The sequence below is a fragment of the Schistocerca serialis genome, chromosome 4 (genome assembly GCF_023864345.2).
Source record: "Schistocerca serialis cubense isolate TAMUIC-IGC-003099 chromosome 4, iqSchSeri2.2, whole genome shotgun sequence".
Classification (NCBI taxonomy): domain Eukaryota; kingdom Metazoa; phylum Arthropoda; class Insecta; order Orthoptera; family Acrididae; genus Schistocerca; species Schistocerca serialis.
In genome coordinates, this window is record NC_064641.1 from 716,057,224 (window position 1) to 716,084,454 (window position 27,231).

The 27,231-nt window shown below is 39.5% G+C and overlaps 2 protein-coding genes across 4 annotated transcripts in view; both read right to left on the reverse strand.

Annotated features, from left to right (window-relative positions):
* Positions 1–14,229: 14,229 nt before the first annotated feature.
* Positions 14,230–27,231, reverse strand: part of LOC126473239 (uncharacterized) — an 88,899-nt gene continuing 75,897 nt past the window's right edge. For all 3 annotated transcript variants that reach the window (XM_050100154.1, XM_050100155.1, XM_050100156.1), the window contains one exon: positions 14,230–16,261. In XM_050100154.1, coding sequence (XP_049956111.1) covers positions 16,212–16,261 — 50 coding nt within the window. In that variant the 3' untranslated portion in view covers positions 14,230–16,211. The remainder of the gene's footprint in view (positions 16,262–27,231) is intronic.
* LOC126474721 (protein FAM200A-like) lies at positions 15,254–16,087 on the reverse strand. Its single transcript, XM_050102200.1, has 3 exons — positions 16,050–16,087; positions 15,593–15,834; positions 15,254–15,543 (listed from the first exon to the last, which is right to left on the reverse strand). Exons 1-3 carry the CDS (start codon positions 16,085–16,087, stop codon positions 15,254–15,256), a joined length of 570 nt encoding a protein of 189 aa, XP_049958157.1.

The window sequence follows — 27,231 nt, forward strand, 5'->3', positions numbered from 1 at the left end:
GCACGATATGGAATCGGTGGGTTCAGGAGGGCAATACGGAACGCCGTGCTGGATCCCAACGGCCTCCTATCACTAGCAGTCGAGATGACACGCATCTTATCCGCACGGCTGTAACGGATCGTGCAGCCACGTCTCGATCCCTGAATCAACAAGTTGGGACGTTTGCAACACAACAACCATCTGCACGAACAGTTCGACGACGTTTGCAGCAGCACAGACTATCAGCTCGTTGACCGTGGCTGCGGTTACCCTTGACGCTGCATCACAGACAGGAGCGCTGTTTACAGCATCACGATGGTCGCATCCGTGTTTGGCGACATCGCGGTGAACGCACATTGGAAGCGTGTATTCGTCATCGTCATACTGGCGTATCACCCCGCGTGATCGTATGGGGTGTCATTGGTTGCACGTCTCAGTCATCTCTTGTTTGCATTTACGGCACTTTGAACAGTGGACGTTACATTTCAGATGTGTTACGACCCTTCATTCGATCCCTGCGAAACCCTACATTTCAGCAGGATAATGCACGACCGCATGTTGCGGGTCCTGTACAGGCTTTTCTGGATGCAGAAAATGTTCGACTGCTGCCTTGGCCAGCACATTCTCCAGATCTCTCACCAACTGAAAACGTCTGGTCAATGGTGGCAGAGCAACTGGCTCGTCACAATACGCCAGTCACTACCCTTGATGAACTGTGGTATCGTGTTGAAGCTGCATGGGCAGCTGTACCTGTACACGCCATCCACGCTATGTTTGACTCAATGCCCAGGCATATCAAGGCCGTTATTACGGACAGAGGTGGCTGTTCTGGGTGCTGATTTCTCAGGATCTATACACCCAAATTGCGTGAAAATGTAATCACATGTCAGTTCTAGTATAATATATTTGTCCAATGAATACCCGTTTATCATCTGCATTTCTTCTTGGTGTAGCAATTTTAATGGCCGGTAGTGTATCTTAATATGAAAGATAATTGATCAATATGTGAAATGCCCGCAGTGGAATCTACTATTATAGAGAAATATTTGGCCTGTTTTATTTCACTTATGTTAATTCTTTTAATTCGTTCAGAAAGAAGCTCTATTATTTCATCACAGATTGTTGAAGAAAGATATCTTGTATGTCCCTGCCCTGGATTTCCATATCATTCTATGTGCTCTGCGAGAAAAGGATCAAACTCGGCTATAAGTTCACGAGACATCATAAATTGACCATTATGTAATGAATGGAATGTTCCAATGTGTCCACATAGGGAAACTCCACGACTTGTTAGCTTCTTCACTACTGCAAACACCCTTTTCAACACTCTGTGCCAGCACATTTTTTTCTGTCTCAGCATATGACTCGTAATGGTTATCTATTGTTCCAAGTGATAAATCAGAATTTTTGTGTTTGGGTGAATTCTCATGATCAGCTAAAATATTAGAAATATTTTTCCAATCTGAAGTAACAGTAGAAGCAATCGCTGCCATACCTCCGAACTATTTAGATGGTGCACAAGAAACAGCACCGGTGCTACTGGAGTATACTAGAAAATCACGCGAAGTTGATTCACCATTTAAAAGTTTACGATAAAATACATTTTTATTCAAGTATATGGTTTCATCGTCTATTGATCTTCTTGAATTAGAAAACTCACCGTTACAATTTTGATTAATGCCACATTGTAAGAAAATGTCGATTGTTGATTCATTGGCACACGATTCTGCAGGATCATCACTAAGGCTCAAAATGGTTCAAATGACTCTGAGCACTATGGGACTCAACTACTGTGGTCATAAGTCCCCGAGAACTTAGAACTACTTAAACCTAACTAACCTAAGGACATCACACACATCCATGCCCGAGGCAGGATTCGAACCTGCGACCGTAGCGGTCGTGCGGTTCCAGACTGTAGCGCCTTTAACCGCTCGGCCACTCCGGCCGGCCATCACTAAGGAGGTTATTTCTTTTTGTAATGTCTGACTCGACACTTACTTTTTTGTGAAACTCGAAATCAGGAACAATTTGCTTTTCTTCATTTTTAACTTTTGTCTCGTCTGTATTTTCTTCTTTTACAACAGCTGCAGTGCCAGAGATATCAGCTGTACTACTTGAACTCGAAGTCGAACCAGCAACAGTTTTTGCGAAAAATTTATCTACTCTGCCAAGCGTTTTTAGATCATTGGCTTCTCGTTCTCGCCGTTTCTTCGATGATTTCCGAAATGCCACCCTACTTAATTTTGCACGTTTGCTTTTTTCACTGTTATTCATGTTACGGCACTTACAAAATTTTCAACCAACTGACTAACCAAAGAAAAAAATTGTAAAAGGAAAGAAAGAAAGACTGTACCCACTTCCAATTGTACTACACCGACATGAGCACAAAGCTTTTTACTTTAAACTCGGCACACGAGCAGAAAGATTTTTCCTTTAACCATGGAGCGATGGACTAACCAACTCGGATTACTCGATTAACTGTGCTAAGAAAGAACGATAATAGATAATAATTTAATTTCATTGTTGCCTGTTTCTCTGTTGTCACTGAACAGTAGAAGCACACCTGCCGGCTGAAATTCGTCTCGTAAAGAAAACGGGACAGTTCCTTTTTTGGCTTCTGTTCCCCACACGCTTCTGTTTCCCACGTCGCCGAAATTTTAACTGGGACGCAAATATGTTCTGAATATTTTGACACTATCTTTCTAATTTAAAAAAGCAAATAATTTTTGCAATTTCTTGCAGTGAGGTGTGGTGGACCGACTCTGATCCCACTTATGCATATAACATTTTAGTGGTTTCTCTGGGCAGAGAGGACAGACTACAAAGTTTAAGTAGTCTTGTTGGCAGTTGATGTGGTGTGCTGTCATTTGTGTGAACACTGTTGTTATGTCTACATGTAAATGCACCTTTTTTCCAACATAAAATAAAAATATCCTTTCCTCAGAGAAAAAACCTGAGTGAAGAAGTTTAATATAAAATTTTCAATGCCACGTACTATTTGATTGCACAGAGTGGGAACTTACATATCGTGCAGGCTGTAGCACAATAGATGAGACAAACGAAATTTGGTTTCTTCTTCTTTTTTCGCCAAAAAAGTAACTAAGTAAATAAATAAATAAATAAAATTTTTAAACTGTTGTGAAGTGTATTTCACACATTATTAGATATTCTGCATATGTTCTTTTCATATAAACATGTGTTTAAAAATGCAAAACATTCCCAGTATCAAAATGTTATGTTAAATGGGTGTCATTAAATCAAAGCTCAGATATTGAGGACCGCAGAGCTTTCACATTAATTACACTAATGGAAGGTTGACTTGATACTTTACCATAATTTGTACAAGAAATTTAAGTAGAATTGGGTTTTATATACTGAGGCCCACACATGTAACAGTAATTAAGAAACTGCTGATTATTTTATCACAGCTTTTCAGGGGTCCTGGTATTTTTAAGGGGACAATATGATGGGGTTAAGTAGAAGCTGACAACATTCTTGGTATAATAATGTTTCAAACATTGAATTGTAGATTGCCGTCCTCAGAGCTTACCTCAAAATATTTTGAACAGTCATGAAGACGATACCAGACAGAAACCCAATATTAAATTTCCATTCAGTCACCAAGTAAATTATGTATATTTCCAAGCTTGTATTGTCGAATTTCGTTCTTAAGGCTTACTTAAACTAGCAAGTTGTTTAATAATATTAAAAATTGTTGTTGTTTGTAAGTGCAGTTATTTTAAAACGTAAAAGGTTAAAATGAATGCAGAGCAAAAAATGCCATCCCCCTTAAGGTGCAGCCCCTAGGCCCGTGCCTAGTTAGCTATTGAAACCACATAAATACTAACCACTCATGATTGCAAAACTGTTTCAAATGGAATTCGGAGAACGGCTTAACAGTAAATAGGTCTGCCACAAAAACGTATTTAAACAAACAACTTGCAGTGTCTGAAGGTTTCAGTGCATTTCTTTATGTCACTAAAAATGCCTGACAACATACAAATTGCACCTGCTAATCAGATTCTACCCACAATACTTTTTCACTTCAAGTTGCAGCCATGCTACAACCCATTTCATTGTAAAATATTAAATACGGTATCGACCTCTCTAAAAATCCACTTTATAAATGTAGCAGAGGGCGGTAATTTAGTACGCTCATGTCATACAATTCTTACTGCGGCTTCACTGCTTGAATTAAACTGACGTAATTTACAATAAATATTAACAAAAGAAATAACGAAACGAAACAGTTTACATCGAATAACGAACAACAAACTGGTATCAACGACGAAAACCATGACGAAACGAAAGATGGATATCTGCTTATGGCCGTGTATAGGGAGGAAATGAGCTTGTGGGTCACGTGATCAGCAACGGACAGATGACGTCAGTCATCAAAACTTTCCTCCAAAGAAACCTTGACGATACCCTGACGTGACGTAATGGGACGGGACGGTCAGTGTGCATTTCAAATGTATAGCAGAATGTTTTGTCAGGACAGGTAGCAACGTGACGGCCAGTGTAAATTGGCCTTAAAGCATCCAAGTATTACGGTGTGTTTTAAATGATTGTGTGATGGGCAAAAGTAAACACAAGTATGGTGGGCACTCTGTTCTAAATCCAAAAGCCGAAGAACGTTTAGTACATTGATTGATCAAGTGTGGAGAGTGGAGCTTTCTTTGAAACGACGTGATGTGAGAAATGTCGTTGAGGGGTATTTGAATCATTCTGGGCGAGCTGAGAAACATCTTAAGAACAATAAACGGGCAATAGACAGGTTCTTAGGTTTTATAAAAAGAAACAAGGAGCTTACCGAAAGATTAGTGAAAAATATGAAGAGGAGTTGAGCTGGAATCAGCGGTGACGTTTTTCATGATTATTTCGATTATGTGAAGGTATACATTGCAGACATGCATCCTAGTAACATAATAAACTTTGATGAGACCCACTTTACAGATGACTTGGGGCAAAGTAAAGCACTGGTTAAAAGAGGAGTAAAGGGTGCAGAGAAATTCATGGATTCATCCAAGACTGCAGCTACAGCTGAAGGTATTGTTTTGTCACCATATGTGGTATATAAAGCAAAATATCTCTATCCAATATGGACTGAAAATGCCACTCCTGGCAGTGGGTACAACAGGAACACAAGTAGTTGGTTTGACTTTGAGATATATGAAGACTGGTTAGCTGCTCCCATTCACTTGTAAGCCGAGTGGTACAAAATTACTTATTGGAGCCAATCTCTCGAGTCATCTTCGTCTTCATGTTATTCACTTGTGTGAAGAGAACGAAACTGATTTCATTTTACTTCCACCAAGTATCATCCACTTGATGCAGCCTTCTTCTGTCCATTAAAATGAGCTTGGAGAAAGTTCTTAGAAGAATGGAAAGTGAAAAACAGGGGACTCTTGCCTAAATGTAAGTTTCCTAAGATGTTGAAGAAGATCTTCGAGGAAATGGGTGTTCACCTAACACCCAGTTTTGTGGCAGAATTCGCGGTATGTGCTATTGTTCCTCTAAATCGATCGAGAAGCTGTTCTCAAGAAATATCCAAAATCTCTGAGGGAAAATGAAGAATTGGAATGACAGTGGAGTGATGCTTTGGTCTACTAAGGAAGGAAACCATTAGAAGTACCGAGAAACGCCAAAAGCAAAAACATCTCAATGCTGTAGCTGGCAAGGCAATAGTGGTTCGTGATCTCATAGAGTCGGATGACGACATGCAGGATCATTAAACGACATTCAATTGTAGTCTAATGTGGAGCTAATTGACGAGCACGATATTGGTATGTCTAGTGTCATAAATTATGGTGAAACGACAAAAGAAGATGAAAACTGTGGTTCTTACAAGAGTGGTGAATTTCCATTGGTATCATTTCCCACTGGCAGCAGGAACAGAAATTTCATGGGTCAAATAATTCACATGGCTGAGAGTGACGTTGACGTCGGCCATTTAAGGAAAAGGGGATCCAAGGAGGTTCATTTTGTATTTACAGATGTTCCTGATTTACATAAGATTTCCTTCACGCAAACTGTAACTAAAGATAAAGAATAATGGCATCAGTTGTGGACTACAATTTCCCAGACATTGACATTCCTTTATGACATAAGATAATTTTAAGTATAGTGGATATTTTACAGGAAAATACAATGTTCTAACCATCAAATATTCTATTTGTTAATTTATGTACATGTTAGGTCTCTGAGGAACACCCTCTAGTATTTTAAAAATGGATACAAATGTAGCCCACCATACCCTTGGAGCTATTTTAATTTAAAAGTTAATCGGTTTCAACACATTATCTGGGTGAAGCCATTATAGGCCTTTAAAAAAGCAATGTTCGACTTCAGCCCACTAGATGGGGTGAAGCTGATCAAGTTTTAAATTAAAGCAGCTCAAAAAGCACGATAGGCTATGTCTATATTCAGTATTAGATACAGTGTCGAACTGCTAAGGATTACACGTATTTTTTTAAACGAATTCTTCAGTAGATTCCCACCGCAATAAAAGAAAAACTGCACTTTTTCTTTTTGACGGCATATAACATATTGTGTACTTGTAGTGATTCGAGAATTTCTGTGTAAATTCTAGAACCACTCAGGCTTCTACAGTGTCGAACACACGATATTCTGTATATGAGTGTGGGATGGTAGAATCGTACCTACTGTGCGTCACATGTTTGTGTGTGCAGGTTTAAAGTCAGCCGCGGGAAGAAAGTAGACACGGCGGACGAACGGCACCGTCAAGTACCTGTCGGGTAATCCACAGATGTTTTAGTGAGTGTGTAAGGAAGAACCATGGAGTTTTAATGTAGTTCTGTCATTGACTATTGTTATTTAAACAAAGGCAGTCGAAAAAGAACTCTTGAAAACTCTTGACGTAACCTTGCTATAGGCAAGCCATATATTCTGATTTATGTTAAGAAAAGTTATGGTATCAAAGACAACATTCTTTTAACTGTAATTTAATTTGTTTCCGACGTTCGACCGTACGAGGGACTAGCCAGAAGTTATACATTTATGTTGCAAGTCAGAGTTTTATTGTGTATGAAAGACAAATACATCGGTAACTGACGAAAAGCAAAGTTTGTTTGTCTACTTATTTCATAAGTAGAAAGAGTCTAAAAATTCCTGTACCTAGCGTAATTCGACGGAGAAGAAGTCAAGAAGGTTTCCAGCAGCCGACTATCCTATAAAGAAGAGTGGCTGCAAATTCCAAGTAAGTCACCTCGTAAAGAAGTGGTAGGTGATTAAGAACACACAAAATTACCAAATAAAATACAATACGAGTGAGCGCGGTGGAAATAGGTTAACAGCCAGATTTATCAAATGATGATACTATTAAAACTTCCCTCCCGAGAAACCTCGACATGACATGATATGACCTGACGGCCCATTGACAATCTTTGTAGATGTTGCCATTTGAAACACATTGTGGAATGGTTTCACATGACATGATGTGATGGGACAGCCAGTGTGAATTGGCGTTTAGCCTCTGCAGAATGATTATGATCTAAATTCACACTATGACTTGAGACTACTTTATAGAACATTGTATATGCCACTTATGATGAATTTTCCACGACATCTGCTCAAAGCTAAGTCCTTTCGTCGCATTGACTGATGTAACCGATGTTCAACTCTTAACACAGAGTGATCTTTGGCTCGAGTAAAGGTTTAAATGATTCGACATCTTTACTGCTGAAGATACGAGATGTGCACAGACTTGGAAGTCGGATTTGGAATTTTGACAAAAACTGGTCAGATCTGTGACCACCAAAGAGGCAGAAAATTCTATCTCTACATGTGTCTAGGGACAGAAAATCTTTGTGTCTACAGGGTGAGCCAATAGGTTGCACTCAGCTGGCTTTGGGTTTGCAGCTCGTAGTGCATCCTGATGATAGACAGTGAAATTTTCGCCTTTAGGACAAGGAGCTGTCTGATTCATTTCGCGTGAAATTCAGAATCGCATGTAGATTACTGAAGTTTTCGATGTCATGTACGTTGTCACAGCCTCCACATCACACTGTGTCGAAGTGCCTTGGTCGCTTATGCAATTTCTAGGACCTACATTTTACGACAATGAAAGACTTTACAAAAAAATTCTCGAAAATTAGGTAACTGCTCCCCAAACTACCAGTAATTTTTCGTGAGAAAAGTATTACAGTTTTTATTATCTTAACTCACTACCACTAAGTATTTCTGACTATAGAGGACTAAACAGATGGAATGGTCTGAAACATGTGTTTATTGCCAAAACGTCATGGACACTGGTTTCCATTGTTAACCTGGAGTCCAATTTGATCTTTTACGTTGTGAAATTCAGTAGTTCTCTCGAGAAGTATGTATCCACCTACAGCAGTTTACGAGTAGCTTTGTATGTTTATGTAACATTCCTTTCAGCGGATTGAGTCTGTTAATAACATAAAGACTTGTAATTACGCTGATGAAAAAAAAAACGCAAAACCAAAGAATAATTATTGTAGAGTATTGAAATATCGGTAATACATTTGTCTAGTAACATTCAAATGATTAACATTGCAAGTTCACAGGTTAATGTAAGTGTGAGATAAGCCACTGCAAATTTAAAATGCTGATACACTAATGACCAGTATAACCGCCAGAATGTTGAACACAAGCACACGAACGTACATGTGTAGTGTTGTATAGATGTCGGATGTCAGTTAGTGGGATGGTCTTTCAAGCTGGTTGCACTTGATTGTTCAATACAGGGACGGTTAATGCTTCTAGTGGATGACACTGGTGTTGTCATCCAATGATATCCCCTATGTGCTCGATTGGAGACTGATGTGGTAATCGAGCAGGCCAAGGCAACATGTCAACACTCTGTGGCGCATATTAGCTTACAACAGCAGTATGTGGGCGAGCGTTGTCCTGCTGGAAAGCACCCCTTGGAATGCAGTTCATGAATGGCAGCAATACAGGTCAAATTACCAGAGTGACGTACAAATTTGCAGTCAGAGTATGTGGGAAAACCACGAGAGTGCTCCAGCTGTCATAAGGATTCGCGCCAAAGACCATACCTCCAGATGTAGGTCCAGTGTGTGTAGCATGCAGATATGTTGGTTACAGGTCCTCAGCAGGCCTCATCCTAACCAATACACGGTCATCACTGGCACTGAGGCAGATCCTGCTTTCACCAGAAAACACAACAGATCTCCAACACGCCCTCCAATGAGCTCTTGCTTGACATCACTGAAGTCGCAAATGGTCGTGGAATGCACACTACAGGTCGTCTGTCTCGGAGCTGTTCTTGAAGTAACCGATTTGTAACAGTTCGCTGTGTCACTGTGGTTCCCACTGCTGTTGAGATTGCTGGCTGCAGTTGTAATACACTGTGCCTCAGCCAAATGCCGAACGCGACAGACAGTCTTTCCCCTCGGTAGTGCCAGGTGGCCATCCGGAGTACGGTTTTCTTGCTATCGTGCATTTTCGTGATTACTGCTGCCAGCAATCGTGCACAGTGGCTACATTCTTTTCTGTAGGATCACGGAGGGAACATGCAGTTTCTCATAACCTCGTTCAAACTCAGTGAGGTGTTGATAATGGCGTCTTTGTCGTAACTAACATCAACTCACCAGATCGAATCTCAAAAATAGCTAACGCTCACAACTGTTACAGCGTCTGCTTAAAGTAAACATATTCCCATCATCACAGTGGCGCTACTAGCGCTATTCTTTTGCGAGTGGTGTAAAATCTAAATAAACATTATCTTTCAGATGTAGAAACATGTCTACCAACTTTCGTTTATGTCGCATAACTTCTTCTTGGTGTTGCGATTTTTTTCGTTTCGTCAGTGTATATTTCACAATTCTGGAGTAGCAGAAGTATTCATTTAACGTATTGCCCTGAGAGGAGAATCAGAAATACCTGAAACATTTTGTGATATAAGCTAGTTAACTTAATGAGTCGATCATTAGAGCAAGATCTATGCAATACCAGTGTTTCTATAGTTATTGCCGGTGTATGATATATTTTGAAAATTTAGCGATCTGTTTTATAGTGCATAGCCTGCTAATAATGACCTAGGAAATTTTCTTGCTAAAGCTGTTCCAGATGATTAAATTGCCAGTAAGGTAGAACCTGTTGCAGGAGTTCATGATTATTTATTATGAAGACTACTTTAGTAATACTGTCAAACAGCATGACAATGTTAGTTATAATCCATCTTGATTGCAAAAATGTTCATTCATATGATCGATTTCAGTTCCTCTAGAACCATCTTCAGATCTGCAGTTTCGGTTACAGGAGTAACCCATCCACACACAGCAACCTTCACACGGTGTGTGGACTGGTTACTCCTGTAACCGAATCTGCAGATCTGAAGATGATTCTAGAGGAACCGAAACTGGTCATGTGAGTAAACATTTTATGCAATCAAGACGGATTATAAGTAACATTGTATAACCAGTGACTGTGGTATCCCATCAGACATTAAGTCTGTTTTTGCAAACAGCTTGAGTTTAAAATAAAATCTGCATGTGCTGACTGATTGCCAGTAGTGTTCTTGCTGATAAATAAAAAGCAATGGAAACTGCTAATGACAATGAGTTAATAAAGTAAAGCAAGCTGCTACAGTACTTTTTTATGGTAGAACCATGACAAAGTAGGTGACAATATGTTTCTTTAATGCAATTTGTAAACTTATAAATGACTTAGAAATGAGATTTTAAATGGCACATACAGCAAATGAGATGTTCTATTTTTCATTGTTCAAATAAAAATGGTGTGAGAACGGAAGAATATTATGGCAACATCGTTATTTCTACTGTTTTCTGGGTTAGCAAGACTGAGACATTCAGCATAAAAAGTCAGGGAGAATGATCTTGAAATGTAATCTGTACTAAGGGTTTGCTGGTTAAATACAAATCTATATTTCTTAGGTTCTCAGCTGATTTTTACTCACCTCAAGTAAAGAAAAAAGAAAAAAGAAGTGAAGAAAAAAGTTACGACCATTTGTAAGTATTATTAATTTTTACGAAAGTTTTTATTGTCATGCCTGTATCCTGGGCAATCTGGAGACATAAACTTTTATTACTACCATATGTTGCAGCACGCAAGGTGCAACTACAATTTTACGTTTTTCAAATGGGAGCTGTCTTAACATAAACAAATGCAGAAAACCAACCACATGAACAGGACAAAGAAGACTGCTATATGTTTTCGTTGTCCGCCACCAGAAAGCGCTACAAGCAACACACCCAAGTCCAGCCGAGGACGCCCAATCGGCATTAGATCTTTGATGGGCCCCAACCATATCTGTGCACAGACATGCACAGACATGCATTAGCTGTTTGTTCAGCCTAGTGTCTCATTTGTATGTGCACACTGAATTTTAACATGGCTGATACATGTCATTGCTCTAGAGCATGGGTTCCCAAACTTCTGTTTGTCGCACCCCTCTACTGCCAAAACTGGAAACTTCGCGCCGCCCTTTACAATAATAATACTGTATTACTTGCAGATTAGCTCATTGTTTTTGGAGGATGTTAAAAGCGAAAATTGCAGAGACTTGGTGAAGAGACGGCGTCATGAAAATGCGTATTATTAGTTTCTCTCTTGGGACCACCAACATAAACGTTGTGTGCGCGCTTTGTACCATTCAGACACTGCGGTGTAAATACCATACCGAAGCAAAATGGTTTCGTGAAGACTCACTATCAGGGCCCCAATTTCCATGCACTATAATATCTTAAACATGTATGGATTCATGAACCGCTACAAGACCAAAATTGCACCATGAAGCAAAAAACAATGAAAATACACAGTATCAAAATTCAGTTTCTATTTTATATTTGTATTTACCTCACTTTGTCACATGTTTTTATCCAAAAAGTTGGCCGATGAGCACCAGTTCCCTTCTGTAGGAAGGGCACACACACAGAATTGCAATGTCATCAGGAAACTTCAAAGCTCTTATTTCTTCGTCCTGAACTTTAATTTCCTTTCGGGATTTCTGCTTTGTTACCTTTAATATTTGCTTCCTGTACATAATGAAGAACAGTGGGGATAGACTACAGTGTCTCTGATTCCACTTTCAACTAATACCTCGCGTTCATGTCCTTCGACTCTTAAGCCTGTAGTCTGGTATCTAAACAAGCCATAGATAAACATTTCCATTCTATATTTCGTCACAACTACATTTGGGGTATTTCAGAGTGTATATTCCAGCCATTGGTCAAAAGCTTTCCCTAACTCTACATATTCTATAAACAATGGTTTGTCTTTCATCAGTCTCTTGTGTAACGTAATTTGAAGGGTACGTAAACTAAGAGAAAAGCAACCACTAACCTGTAGCAGGTTATCGCGTTAAGCACAGAAACAGGTAACAGAAAACTGTGTTCACACTATGTTTCGAACACTAGCTTCTTTTCTAGCAGAAGTATTCACATTCACACATGCAACTACACAGACACCCAAATATACACTACCGTCGCCACGGCAAGACTAGTTTTTGATACTGAGTTATTGAAAGCAGTTGCCTGAGCTCATGGAAGTGGGAAGGGGGTAGGGAAGCATGCAAGGAGATGATAGCAGAAAAGAGGAAGTTCTTTGAACAGGTGCCTCAGCAACCACAAACAACATGAAAATAGTACAGAGAGTAGAGCAAAAGGAGATGTAGGAAAAGGGGGGGTGAGTTTAGGGATGGCTGTGGGTTGGCAGCAGCGATGTGGAGAGGACTTAACATTCTCCCTCTCATGAACATGGCGGCTAAGCAACACTCCCTCTGCATCACGCATGGCTTTGAGGGAAGCCGCTAACTAAAATTACGCGTACAACTACAATAACAATGTCCGTTCCTAAAACCTGTTTCCTCTGTTCATTTTGGGACAAGATCTCATAGTGCAATACCAGTAAGTGGGATGAGTATACTTCACAGTTCTAAACAAATTTATATAGACGTTCACTCGTTCACTGCTTATGAGCGCCAGAGTATTTGTTACGGTACGAACATTTGAAGATAGTGTTTTATCTCAAGGGCATGAAGGTGGAGGAGAGCGAGAGAGTACCATCGTCGCTGCAGTGAGGGGTGACGTGAGAGAGGGGAATGTTTATATGCCTCTAGTTCAGAGCTAGCAACCCACGATTTCGCGCGCATCGTACCAAAAAGCTGCAATGGTATAAATTTGAAACAGAAGAAACATAGATTCCAGATTGCACATTACACAGATAGAGGCCCATCTTCTAATGTGTTACTCACTTGTATCAAGGAAGCTGAAACTGTTGTAAAGGTGTTGTAGCACTAAGCAATTAGGAGAGAAAAACGATATTTCAAAAATGTATTGAGCAATTTAGGTCATTTTCGATAATATTATATGAATAGAATTATTAGCACTAGTAAAGAATCGTTCATTTCATTATTATTTAAATTATCAACATCAGATATTACACCATGACACAGCACGACCTCCCTCGCATCTTTAGTGCCACAATAGCAAGATTTTGATGATGGCACCAATGGGAAAAAAGAGGTTTATCGATACGAAATGTTCCGACATGCCTCGGGAAGGACAGCTTAAGATGTGTGTACTGTACTTCCTTCGGCCACTTTCTTTTATGGGTGACCAGGAAACGCATTTGCTTTGTCGACTAACATATTGACATAGACATGGGAAGAAAATGGTTATGCCTATTGTGTTGTATTTTACACACAATTCTATGAAAGAAAAATTTGCCAAAATTTTTCAGTTCTAAATTAATTATTAATTCAATCAAATCACCATACATTTTATATAATCTTCAGCTCGGTCATAATTCACATGAGGCAAGAGAATACATATTATGCCTATGCAAGTCATTGCAACATCTCCATTGAAGCCAGGGAGACTATTTGTATCTCTTATAATTTTCTAAATACAAGAAAAAATGGTTCAAATGGCTCTGAGCACTATGGGACTCAACATCTTAGGTCACAAGTCCCCTAGAACTTAGAACTACTTAAACCTAACTAACCTAAGGGCATCACACACACCCATGCCTGAGGCAGGATTCGAACCTACGACCGTAGCAGTCCCGTGGTTTCGGACTGCAGCGCCAGAACCGCACGGCCACCACGGCCGGCTCTAAATACAAGACATTAATTAAAAAATTTCTTCAACACATGCATTTACTCCCTAAAATGGTCAATACAAGCATTTGCATGGAAACTCGAGCTCTACTCATTACATAGATAGTTTCAAAAATGGCGCTTATTTGTATCAAGCTAAGGGTAATGAAAAAATCATAAACTTTACAATGTAAATTTTTTTATTGCAGACATATACGATTTGCAAACACATTTGGTAATAATAAAAAAATAATAAATCGATATAATTTCTGCAAGGACTTTCAATTCTGGATTGAATAGAAACAAGTGCTCAACGTAAATTACTGGTAATATTGGGCTCGATTTTGCATTTTGTTTTCATAGCTACAGCTACTGAAAACGCCCTTTGGCACAAATAAGTGCTTATAAATGGTAAGTACAAATGCAGTGCTTGCTTTGCTATGCTGGGGTAATCTTTCAGATATTTTACCCAAAATAATGGCTTACCCATCTGCTCAAATTCATATTTAGCCGCAGAATCGTTTTTAATTTCCAAAGCTTGTCCTAGCAGTGTTTCTGACAGCATATCTACACACTAGTGCCCAAAATTAAAACAACAAATCGCTATTTCCCCGTCCTGTACATAATTCATGATATAATCATGCAAACTCTGAACAGATGTCTGTACAATTGTGTTCTGTACTGAAGATGGCATTGCAGTCAATGGCAACCACGCCAACGATGACACCAGGCACTTATCAAAACAGTGATGTTTGCCGGGTAGTCTCACAACCACAATCGCTGTGTACTCAATCACAGATGAAGCAGAAAGGTGGAGGGCCACGTGAAGAACGAAAGCAGGACATGGAGACCTGCTATATATGTACCTTCACAGAAGGGAACGTTTAGTGTGGAGTCGTCAACAATGGACCGAAGTTGGACGTCATTGCCTCAACATGAGATACCATCGTTCACAGCATGCCTCGCCTTTTTCAGGCCCGCATTGCTGACAGAGGTGGTCACATCCCATACTGAGCACATTAACCAGTTGTGCAAATGTGCGTGCAAATCCATTAAGTTGAAAAAATTAACATTTTTGTCTACTATTGTGCATATTGCAGTTGTTTATATTCTGTATTCTTTACACTGTTTCTACTTTACTAATCACCTTTTTATACTGTTTTGAGACAAAATGACTGCAACCTTGCAAAATTTCCGTTTGTTCCTTTAATTTTGGACACAAGTGTATGCAATGTGAACAATATCTGTTGCCAGTCTGTAAATGTTATTATCACATGAGCTAGGAAAGTAGCACTTGAATTCATTAGTCAGATGCTGCAGATGATTTGATAGTTTATTCGTAGTATCCGTCTTCTTCAAGACCTCCGTAAAGAGTGCTTCTTCCAGGATTCCAAACAATATGGGAAAGCAGGTTATAATTTTACATTCCCAAAGTAGCAGTTTATCAGTATACGCAGCGATAGCATCCCAGTGATAAATTATGTTCGAGTCTCCACCTTGCAATTTCAAATTCAGTGAGTTCAATGAATCGAAAATATCTGACACGTAAGTCAACACCACAGTCTAACACTGTGGCCAACACAACTCGAACACTTGGCTTTCGGAGTTCCATACACAATTCAGTTTTGTTTAGAATTTCCAAAAATCGAATCACTTTAAGTTCAAATAATTTAACTAACACATTTTCTTTTGAGAGCCAGCGTACTTCCGTATGAAATAATCTTTTATGTTCTGTTCCCAAATCTTCACAAATGGCCGTAAAAAGATGGGTATTTAAAGCACTCTTTCTTTTTAATATGATTCCCAATTTTGATGCTTAATTTTAAGATGTTGATGACTTCATTTGGAAGTGTTTTAGTCACCAAGTCTTGACGGTGTATAACACAGTGAACTGAAGTAACATTGGGATTATTTTCTCTGATCATCTGCATGAATTGTGACCGAGATTCAAGCACTGATGAAGGCGCCGTCTCTGTATACGCCAATCAGCCTTTGGCACAACAATTCATATTTGCAAAAGAATCCAGATCTCACTGCCATTATATGAATTGCTTTTGAAGTAGTAATTAGCTCTGTAGAAAATTTATGATTTACACATAAATTTTTAAGTACAGGTGCTTTACTACATTTAAACATACAAAGGCTGATGGGGAAGGTCTTTCATTCAGTCTTGCCAAGGTTGTGGATGCTGATAACCTGTGTACTGATACTTATCTGTAAAGGAAAAGGACCGAACTTTAAAAGAAAAATATATTGGTACTATGAACTCAACACATTCTAAAATATGAAAACTAGAAGTAATTAAAATTAATTATAATATCAAATGATAATCAAATAATATGAAGGTAAACAAACACAATTCTGTTCAAAGGCAATTATTTGCATTTAATTTCATGTTCTCAGCAACAAAATAATTTTTACTGAGAATTATGTTGTCCTGCATGAGTCACACGTTTATTATAAATTGTATGAGAGAGAAAAGTAACATCCATACTGCTAAGATAGAAGGAAGCGCAGTGGTACTGATATAAACATGTAGAAAACAATATGCACTGCATGAGTTGCAACCATGTTTCCTTTTTTCAAGCCTACCAAATTGCAATTCGTTGATTATTCCCCAAATTCATAAAATATTTCTTACAGAAGTTTAAAAATATATTGTCTAACTACAGATTCCCTTAGAATATCTCAAAGTATTGCAACTAAAGAATTCACAGAATAAAGGTTAGCTATGCAACGCTACTACATGGATTAATTCATCCACAAAGGTAATTCACAAGTATCTATCTGAGAAATATAGGCACGTAATACCTTACTGTATGCCATATATAAAACAAGTGAGATAATCTGTAGACATGTGGCAGACTCTGGGAGAACCACAGCAGATATGCTATTGAGCATATACCTGTTATTGACAGACTGACAACTGCAGAAGCTTTTTGAGCATATGCCTTTTCCATTTTATTTGCAATGGAAAAAAGAAATTTTAAGTATAAGTGGTAATAGCTACAATCAGTTTTTATGGACCCTTTGAGAAACAGGCACTCGAATTGGAAAAAAATAAAAATTTGATTAGCTTTGGATGACTCAGAGCATGTGAGATTAGTCGTGGAAAAACATCTGTAGGATAATCAGGAAAGAGAGACGAAGTGATAATGAAGGAAATACTTCACCAATATTTTTACAAAGTGGTAATCATCAGACAAGTACAAAAATATGTCTACAGCAATGACTTCAGCAGTTCACAAGCAGGCAAGCCTAGTTCCTCTACAGAAAAATCATGGAAATATACTTATGACAGTTCATATTGCAAAGGGAAGATAGGCACACTATGGAGCAGAAAGCAAAATAAATAAAAGTAGCGCACAGGTAGTTACCAAAACAAAAATGAACATGTAAACACAAGAAGTTTTCACCAGAAACCCTAAGTACTGCCGCTCAATGCTCTGGTGAGTTGCAACCTGTTGTCATACAAATATTTATGTCATCCTGGGTTCTTAATCACTGAATTTGTTATGGATGTTCTTAGGTCCAACAAAAACCCTTGATGTCAACATAAATAAAAAATACACAGTAAAAAATAAAAATATTAGTGAAATTACAGTGACTACATGATTAATGTTTCAGTGCCTAAATCTGGTGATGTGCGCACAGAATACAGAAATGAAGAAATCGTTGAAGAAATTTCATATTTACAAAGTATCATAAAATTATATTAGGTCATGAAATAAGTGAAACTGAGAAAGAAAACTGTGCTAACTTGATACTAGATGAAAACATGCAAAATTAACTCATTGCCTGGAAATAGCAGGGATTACTTTGCAGTGTAAAAGTGAAGTTAAACAAATCAGCCAACAAAAAGATAAGATAGCACCAAATGTAGTTTAGGAATGTGTATGTTGCAAAAATAAATGTATAAATAATGAGTAAAAGTGTTCCTCTAGCACAAATGTTGCTATCTATTGAGAGAGTGTGTGTGTGCGAAGTGTTATGCACTGAAGTGCCAAAGACACTGGTATAGACATGCATATTCAAATACAACAATAAAGATAAAGTTGCCACTCACCATATAGCAGATATACTGAGTCGCAGATAGGCACCACAAAAAGACTGTAAGGCCTTTGCCAAAAATAGATGACACACACACACACACACACACACACACACACACACACACACACACGGCTCATACCCCTGTAATAAACCTAAATGCATGACCTGTCCCAAACATCCTCCCACCACTGTCTACTCCAGTCTGGGCACAAACGTCACCTATGCCATAAAAGGCAGGGCTACCTATGAAACCAGTCATGTGATCTGCAAGCTAAGCTGCAACCACTGTGCTACATTCTATGTGGGCATGATGAGCAATAAGCTGTCTGTCCGCTTGAAGGGCCACTGATAAACTGTGGCCAAGAAACAAGTGGACCACCCGGTTGCTGAAGATGCTGCCAAACATGACAATCTTCATTTCAATGACTGCATCACAGCCTGTGCCATATTGATTCTTCTCACCAACACTAGCTTTTCTGAATTGTGCATATGGGAACTTTCCCAGCAATATTCTACATTCCTGTAACCCTTCTAGCCTCAACCTTTGTTAGTCATTGTCCTCATCCATCCAGCCTCCCTGTTCCCACTCCAGCAATATACAGCCCTCATTCCACCATCGCACCCAGTCTTTTTATTTCTCTTCTTTTCCGTCCCCCCCCCCCCCTCCCCAGTGCCCTCCCCACCTCTCCTCTGCCCTCATCTAACCTCCTGACTGCACATAACTGCCCTATCTTCTCAGCACTTATTCCCTCTACACTCCCCAGAGCACTGCACTGTTTGCCACCCCTACCCTACTATCCCTCCCCATCCCCACACCAGCCTCCTCCTTACTCCCACCCAGTCACCACTCCCGTATTGCACTGGTGCTGCTGCTCGCAGTGTGGCTGCAGTTGCCAGAGACTCCCGTCCTGTATGCTTGTTTGTTTGTGTGTGTGGGGGGGGTCTATTTTTCATGAAGGCCTAATGGGCTGAAAGCTTTATTTGTAACAGTCTTTTTCTTGTGCCTATCTCTGACTCAGCATCTCTGCTATATGGTGAGTGGAAACTTTCCGTTTCTAATATTGTTACATTCCGTACTGGATTTTCCATTGTATTCAAATACAGAGATATGTAAACAGGAAGGATATGGCACCGCAGTCGGCAATGCCTTTGTAAGACAAGTGTCTGGCTCAGTTGTTAAATCAGTTACTGCTGCTACAATGGCAAGTTATCAAGATTTAAGTGAGTTTGAACATGGTGTTATAGTCAGTACACGAGTGATGGGACACACCATCTCCGAAGTAATGATGAAGAGGGGATTTTACTGTATGACCATTTCACGAGTGTACCGTGAATATCAGGCATCTGGTAAAACATGAAATCTCTGACATCGCTGCAGCTGGAAAAAGATCCTACAAGAATGGGACCAATGATGACAAGGGAATCATTCAACATGACAGAAGTGCAATCCTTCCCCGAACTGCTACCGTTTTCAGTAGTGGGCCATCAACAAGTGTCAGTGAGTGAATCATTCAATGAAACATCCTTGATATGGGCATTCGGAGCCAAAGGCCTCCTCATGTACCCTTGATTAATTTGAAACAAAATTTGATAATCTAGGTTAAAAACTGAAGGAAACAGGTCATACAGATGGAAGTATTAGAGTGCTTTTAGAGGAGGTGTCAAAATATGTATATAATGAATACAAGCAATCAAACAGAAACTGCAACAATGAATCATATAGCAATAAGGCAAAAAATGTGGTAAGTTTTTCGGTTTCACATACTACAGAATTTAAGTCTGAGTGATAAAAATGTGTTAATTAACCAGTGGAAAAAATCTCAAAACAGTACTGGGCCAAAGTTGTAAATAAGGTAAATAGAATATCAGTGTTACCATGCAGTCATGAAAAGGGACTAGCCAGAATTATTAAACAAATAATCTTTTTAGTTGAAAAAGGAGTAAAATGACGTGTAAAAATGAATCTTAGATGCCCAGAAGGTAACTAAAAAGATGCCTGACCCAACTAAAACAGAAATATCTTAGTCTACAACATACCATGCAGCTTCAATGTACCACAATGGTACTGTGCAAACAAAGAAATCACAATGGCTGGTAAAAACTGCTCAGATATTTGCAGTCATTTCAGAAATGTTCAGATTATAGATATCAGCATTGTTGCTTACAGGTTTCATATAGTGCATGGCTTACATTTTAACAGACTGAAGAAGCAATCAATGGCCAGATGAACTGTCAATATTGTTTCAACAACAGTAACAACAGCTCCAAACGGAGCAGTATTGGTAGCAACAATATCGACATCACAGTCACCTACATCTATAAATGTGACTGCAAAAGAAAAGAAGGGAATGACGTCATCTAGATCAAAAAGGGGAATAATAAAACAGTAGCAATAGCACTAGACAGGTATAGAATACCACCAAAGATTCACACAGCCATAAAGATAAACAAGTATATTGCATCAGTCATTGATCATATACCAACCGACATAAAAAAAAAAGTTGCAATTCAAATGTAAATAACATGGCTCCTTTTGGCTGCTCCTGCCAGATTCTAAACTGAACATAGCTGTACAGAATACAACTAAAAGGCTAACACAGAAGAGGATTTTCTCAAGGGATGGGAAGATTGTAATTTGCTACACATTTAAGCAATGAAACACAGAAATAAGTGCTCTTAGAAACCAGCATGAATAAGAAGTTCTCAAAGTGCATCTCAATATTAAAATTCAGATTTGAGAAAAGTTTCCAAAACTATTAATTTCCCTGGACAAAACAAATGAATAACTGGGTGATCTAAGGGATAAGAATATCCTTTGAAACTCTAAAACATTCCAACACAAAAAGAAACAACCACCCGGACTCAGAATTCCTAAACTTCTATCTAACATATAAAGCAAGAAAAAATTTCAAAAAGTAGTCAAATATTTTGTGAAATTATTAGTCTAATAGTAAGTAATAAAACAGATTAGAGAAACATTTGACACACCTTTGAATGATGCTGAAAATCATACAAAACAAAGAAAGTGCATAAAATGTCTCTAATCTAATTTATTACTTATTTTTAGACAAATCATTTTGCAAAACAGTTGACTCATTTTTTTTTCAATTATCTCTTATTTTCAAGTTTTTTTCAGAAAGTATGAAATATATAAATATTTATCGCTAACCTACTATTGTTGACAGTAAAAGTTTTCAAGAGAAAGCAGCTAAATTTCAACTCATGCTGTAATTTGATACTTATTTTATGTTTTTCAACACGAAAGAAAGAATTCCACCAGTTCTACAGTAATGTAATTTTTTATGCACAAAATAGTTAGGCCTAGATGAGATGAACTTTTTGATAATTCATTTACATTCACTATCTGTTTATGAAATATTTCAGTTTTCCCTTTAATAAATAATTATTGCCTTTTAATTAATTACTCTTACTATTTTCAAGTAGGGTTATTACATTTAATATTACCACTCTCATCTTATTTTTGTCTTTTTGTTGGGTTCTAGTTTCGTGTTCTTCTTTAGTGTATCTTCTTGCATTCCTTGGTTTTCTACAGGCTGTGAAGAGCTGTCATTCATTCCAGGGGAACAAGAAGTGCTGTCTACATTAGGTATTTTTAATCCGAGGCTCGTTCTTTGATTGAAAGCAATGACAACTTTTTCTCATATGTTGGCCTGCTAAGCCTCATGCAAAAAGACAAAAATAAGTTAAGAGGAAAGACTGAAGATATTGTAGACATGATGCAGAGCAGAAAGATTCATATCCTTGGGTTGAGTGAGACCAAGTGGAAGGGAAAAAACTCTAAATTGCTGAGAGGTGGGTACAAATTATACTGGCAGGGTCACAACAAAGAGGCAAAAAATGGAGTGGGGTTTGTGTTTCACAAAGACATTGACCCAGTTACAGATGTGAACTTTGTAAGTGAAAGGATAATTACAGCCAGAGTGAACTTGGGAAAAAATAGTTTTAGTATACTCCAAGTGTACGTACCTCAGCAAGGGTGCAGTGAGGAAGAAAACATGAAATTAAACATGAAATTCCTAGAAGAACTGGAAGATCGAGTAAGAGAAGATAACATTATGATAATTAGGGATCTGAATGCTCAGATTGGCACGGATAGAAATGGATATTAGGAGGTGATGGGCCTTTTTGAATATGAAAGATGAAATGTTGAGGATGAAGAAATTCTAAATCTGTGTATAAGGAATCATCTTTTAGCGAAGAATGCTTTCTTCAAGAAACAAGATCGCGATAAGGTTACTAGACATGGCTGGGATGGCAAATCTAAGACAGTTATAGACTATATATTAATTGACTAATTAACTGGAGGAAAAGTAAGGGACACTAAAGTCATACTAAGTGAGCACTTGGATAGCAACCACAGGTTACAAGTAGCTGATCTAAATTATAAGATGAAAAGTTTGAATGTTGTACAAAGTATGCCAAAAATTAAGGAGTGGAAGTTGAAAGACGAAGAAAATAAGAAAATTTTTCAAAATCTAGTACCACAAAAATTGCTAAAAACTGCAAGAGGCAGTGTTGAGGAAGAGTGGAATCTATTTAAAAAATCAATAGGTAACAGTGCCATGCAGATATGCGGCACAACAAAGGGTAAAGTGAAAGACAAAGAAACCAGTTGGTGAAACGATAGAGTAAAACATGCAATTAAAAACCGTAATATGGCAAAGAAAAACATGGAGTTTGAAAAAAGAAATCAGAACCAGCGGCTGTTACCAAAAGATGAACACAAGGTGACAACACTGGAGAAGGAATATCGACAAAAGAAACTCCAAGCAAAGAGAATTGTGAAAGAAGAAAAGGAGAAGTGTTGGAAAATATTCACCCAGAAACTATAGAAAGATAGCAAAGGGAACCAAAAACTGCTATATAAGTTATTGAAAAGTAAAAGATCTGATAGAGAAGACACAAAAGCGATTGAAACAGAGAATGGAGATATTATCAGGGACATGGCAGGTATCAGAGAAGAGATGAAGAATTATTTTGAAATCTTACTGAATGGGGAAAGTGCACAAGAAAGTGACACTGAAGCCACTGAATTAGTGGAAGAACAGGATCCAATCTCTTGGTTAGAAACTGAAAAGTCCCTGAAACAGATGAAAAATGAGAAGGCGGCTGGAGTAGATGAGCTAACAGCTGACATGATTAAAGCCACAGGAATCCATCGAATACAATGGTTACACTGGGTACTGGGGGTGATATGGAAAGAAAACAAAGTGGCAGATGAATGGAAGAAAGAAATTATAAAACCATTGTTCAAGAAAGGTAGTAGAAAGAAATGCTCCAACTACCGAGGAATCACACTGCCTTAAGATAATGGAAAAAGTCATAGAAAAAAGATTGCAGAAAATTCTAGAACACCAATTAGAGAAACAACGGCATGGGTTCAGAAGTAATAGGGGAAAAATAAATCTCATTTTCTCCTTCTGTCAGTTAATGGAGAAATATTGGGAAAAAGGAAAGGACTTGATAGCAGTATTTGTGGATTTGGAAAAAACATATGACAGTGTGTACCAAGGGATAAAATATGGGAATGCTTGAGAAAACATAATGTTCCTGATTCATTAATTCCAGAAGTCCAGATGCTGTATGATGGTTGTGGGAGCAGTGTACAAGTAGGAGGTGGAGGAATCAAAATGGTTAAAGACAAAGAGAGGTTGGCTCTGAGCACTACGGGACTTAACATCTGAGGTCATCAGTCCCCTAGGACTTAGAACTACTTAAACCTAACTAACATAAGGACATCACACACATCCATGCCCGAGGCAGGATTCGAACCTGCGACCGTAGCGGTCGCACGGTTCCAGACTGTAGCGCATAGAACTGCTCGGCCACCCCGGCCGGCCAAAGAGAGGTGTTTAGCAAGGCAGTTAGCTCTCTCCTTTACTCTTCATTACTTCACTTATGGACACAATCATGAAAGAAATCAAGGAAGAAGAACTCAATGCTTTTGTTTTTGTTAATGACATCACCATTTAGGGAGTGATGGAAAAGGAGGTTCAGAGGAGACTAGAGTACTGGAACACAAAATTTGAAAAACTCAAATTAACTGTGAGTAGGAACAAGACAGTGGCAATGAAGATGAGCAGGACACCCACACCTTGTCACATCATACTGGAGGGGGAGAAGGTTGAATTGTTGAAAAGCTTCAATTATCAGGGTGGCATCATATCATGTGATGGAAGTTCCAAACTAGAAGTCTTAAACAGAATAACAAAAGGATCTAGTTTCTTCCACCAAGTATGAAATCTAATGTGGGACAAGGAAGTCCCTCAAAGAGCCATACAGACCATGTATCTCCTGCCAATCATGATGTATAGTCTAGAGGCCTGTGTCATAAATAAGAGAGAAGAGCGTCAAATACAAGCATGTGAAATGAAATTCCTTAGGTCAGCACTACAAGAAACTAGGAGAGACAGAGTCAAGAATGATTATGTAAGGACAGATCTGCACGTGACATTGACTACAGAGGAGAGAATGAGTGCTTTGAGAATGAAGTGGTTCGGTGATGTGAAGCGAATGCACCCAACTCAAACTCCAGGCCAGTATTTGGAGATGGAGGTACCAGGAAGAAGACCAATTGGGTGGCCTAGAAAGAGATAAACAGACCAGGTTAAGGAAGATCTCAAGAGGAGAGGAGTAACATGGAATGTAGTGGAGAGGGAAAAGCTATACCAGGACAGAAGCCAATGGAGGCATATCATTCACAAAGTTCCTATCCGGCTTGCTGGAAGGAAATCTTAATGATGATGATGATGATTTTCAAGCAAGCATTATTTTGCAAAGGTAGACCTTATGCTGCTCAACTTGACACCCCATCTGTCCATTTCTGTCTCTTCATTTGGCTATGAAAATTTGGACAAACATCCATTGTGTAATTTCTAGGAAGTCTTGTTTTCACTTACACTCAAACATTGGTCCAAAAATAAACAAGAAAACATTAATAGTTGAAAAAACTCAAAATGAGTTAATTATACACAATGCTGAACACAAAATCAAAGCAGCCTGGAATGATACCAGACAGACCATGAACCACAGTAAACCAAAACCTGCAGACAAACAACTTAAGCGCAACACATGACCGAGATATTCTTGCAAAATTTTGTAAATGAATACTTCAGCAATGTAGTTACTAAGATATAATAGAACTCTGAAAAACAGCCCATAGGAACAGTGAACTACACGCCTATCTCGATGTTATTGCAACCCACCACAATTGAAGAACTTTGCAATGTTGTCCATAATCTAACAAAATAAAACCTCGGCAAGTTTGGGTGAGGTGCCTATGTGCTTGTTAATGGATTATATGGACAGTATAAAAGATCCACTAGTGCATATTATAAATTAACCTTTTATCATCATTTTCATCATAGGTCGATTTTCAGAGTAAAACATGCAAAAGTTGTGCCTCTTCCTAAGGAAGGTGATGCAGAAAACAGAAAATTATACTACACATATAAATATGTACATACACTCCTGGAAATGGAAAAAAGAACACATTGACACCGGTGTGTCAGACCCACCATACTTGCTCCGGACACTGCGAGAGGGCTGTACAAGCAATGATCACACGCACGGCACAGCGGACACACCAGGAACCGCGGTGTTGGCCGTCGAATGGCGCTAGCTGCGCAGCATTTGTGCACCGCCGCCGTCAGTGTCAGCCAGTTTGCCGTGGCATATGGAGCTCCATCGCAGTCTTTAACACTGGTAGCATGCCGCGACAGCGTGGACGTGAACCATATGTGCAGTTGACGGACTTTGAGCGAGGGCGTATAGTGGGCATGCGGGAGGCCGGGTGGACGTACCGCCGAATTGCTCAACACGTGGGGCGTGAGGTCTCCACAGTACGTCGATGTTGTCACCAGTGGTCGGCGGAAGGTGCACGTGCCCGTCGACCTGGGACCGGACCGCAGCGACGCACGGATGCACGCCAAGACCGTAGGATCCTACGCAGTGCCGTAGGGGACCACACCGCCACTTCCCAGCAAATTAGGGACACTGTTGCTCCTGGGGTATCGGTGAGGACCATTCGCAACCGTCTCCATGAAGCTGGGCTACGGTCCCGCACACCGTTAGGCCGTCTTCCGCTCACGCCCCAACATCGTGCAGCCCGCCTCCAGTGGTGTCGCGACAGGCGTGAATGGAGGGACGAATGGAGACGTGTCGTCTTCAGCGATGAGAGTCGCTTCTGCCTTGGTGCCAATGATGGTCGTATGCGTGTTTGGCGCCGTGCAGGTGAGCGCCACAATCAGGACTGCATACGACCGAGGCATACAGGGCCAACACCCGGCATCATGGTGTGGGGAGCGATCTCCTCCACTGGCCGTACACCACTGGTGATCGTCGAGGGGACACTGAATAGTGCACGGTACATCCAAACCGTCATCGAACCCATCGTTCTACCATTCCTAGACCGGCAAGGGAACTTGCTGTTCCAACAGGACAATGCACGTCCGCATGTATCCCGTGCCACCCAACGTGCTCTAGAAGGTGTAAGTCAACTACCCTGGCCAGCAAGATCTCCGGATCTGTCCCCCATTGAGCATGTTTGGGACTGGATGAAGCGTCGTCTCACGCGGTCTGCACGTCCAGCACGAACGCTGGTCCAACTGAGGCGCCAGGTGGAAATGGCATGGCAAGCCGTTCCACAGGACTACATCCAGCATCTCTACGATCGTCTCCATGGGAGAATAGCAGCCTGCATTGCTGCGAAAGGTGGATATACACTGTACTAGTGCCGACATTGTGCATGCTCTGTTGCCTGTGTCTATGTGCCTGTGGTTCTGTCAGTGTGATCATGTGATGTATCTGACCCCAGGAATGTGTCAATAAAGTTTCCCCTTCCTGGGACAATGAATTCACGGTGTTCTTATTTCAATTTCCAGGAGTGTATATGTGCCTTAAGAGTGAAATATCTTCTGTGTGAAGCAATCACTCATCTGAACCCTTGTGGGACTCAGCTGAATAGCTGCAAGCAAACAGGGAATAATGGATGGAGGACACTACATCTGTAGTATGCAGCATATGGGAATTTAGTCTGGATGGGAGGTGTGCTTTGGCCAAGATGATAAAGGCAACCACTCTAGAGAAGCAGAGCATCTAGGTTTTAGTCC

What these genes read in the sequence shown, in the direction of transcription:
- LOC126474721 (XM_050102200.1), bottom strand. Translation starts at nt 16,087, where the DNA reads ATGGCAGTGAGATCTGGATTCTTTTGCAAATATGAATT. An exon ending in TTCTTTTGCAAATATGAATT is followed by an intron (nt 15,835 to 16,049) that starts GTTGTGCCAAAG and finishes CATATTAAAAAG; the next exon opens with AAAGAGTGCTTTAAATACCC. An exon ending in AGACTGTGGTGTTGACTTAC is followed by an intron (nt 15,544 to 15,592) that starts GTGTCAGATATT and finishes TGAAATTGCAAG; the next exon opens with GTGGAGACTCGAACATAATT.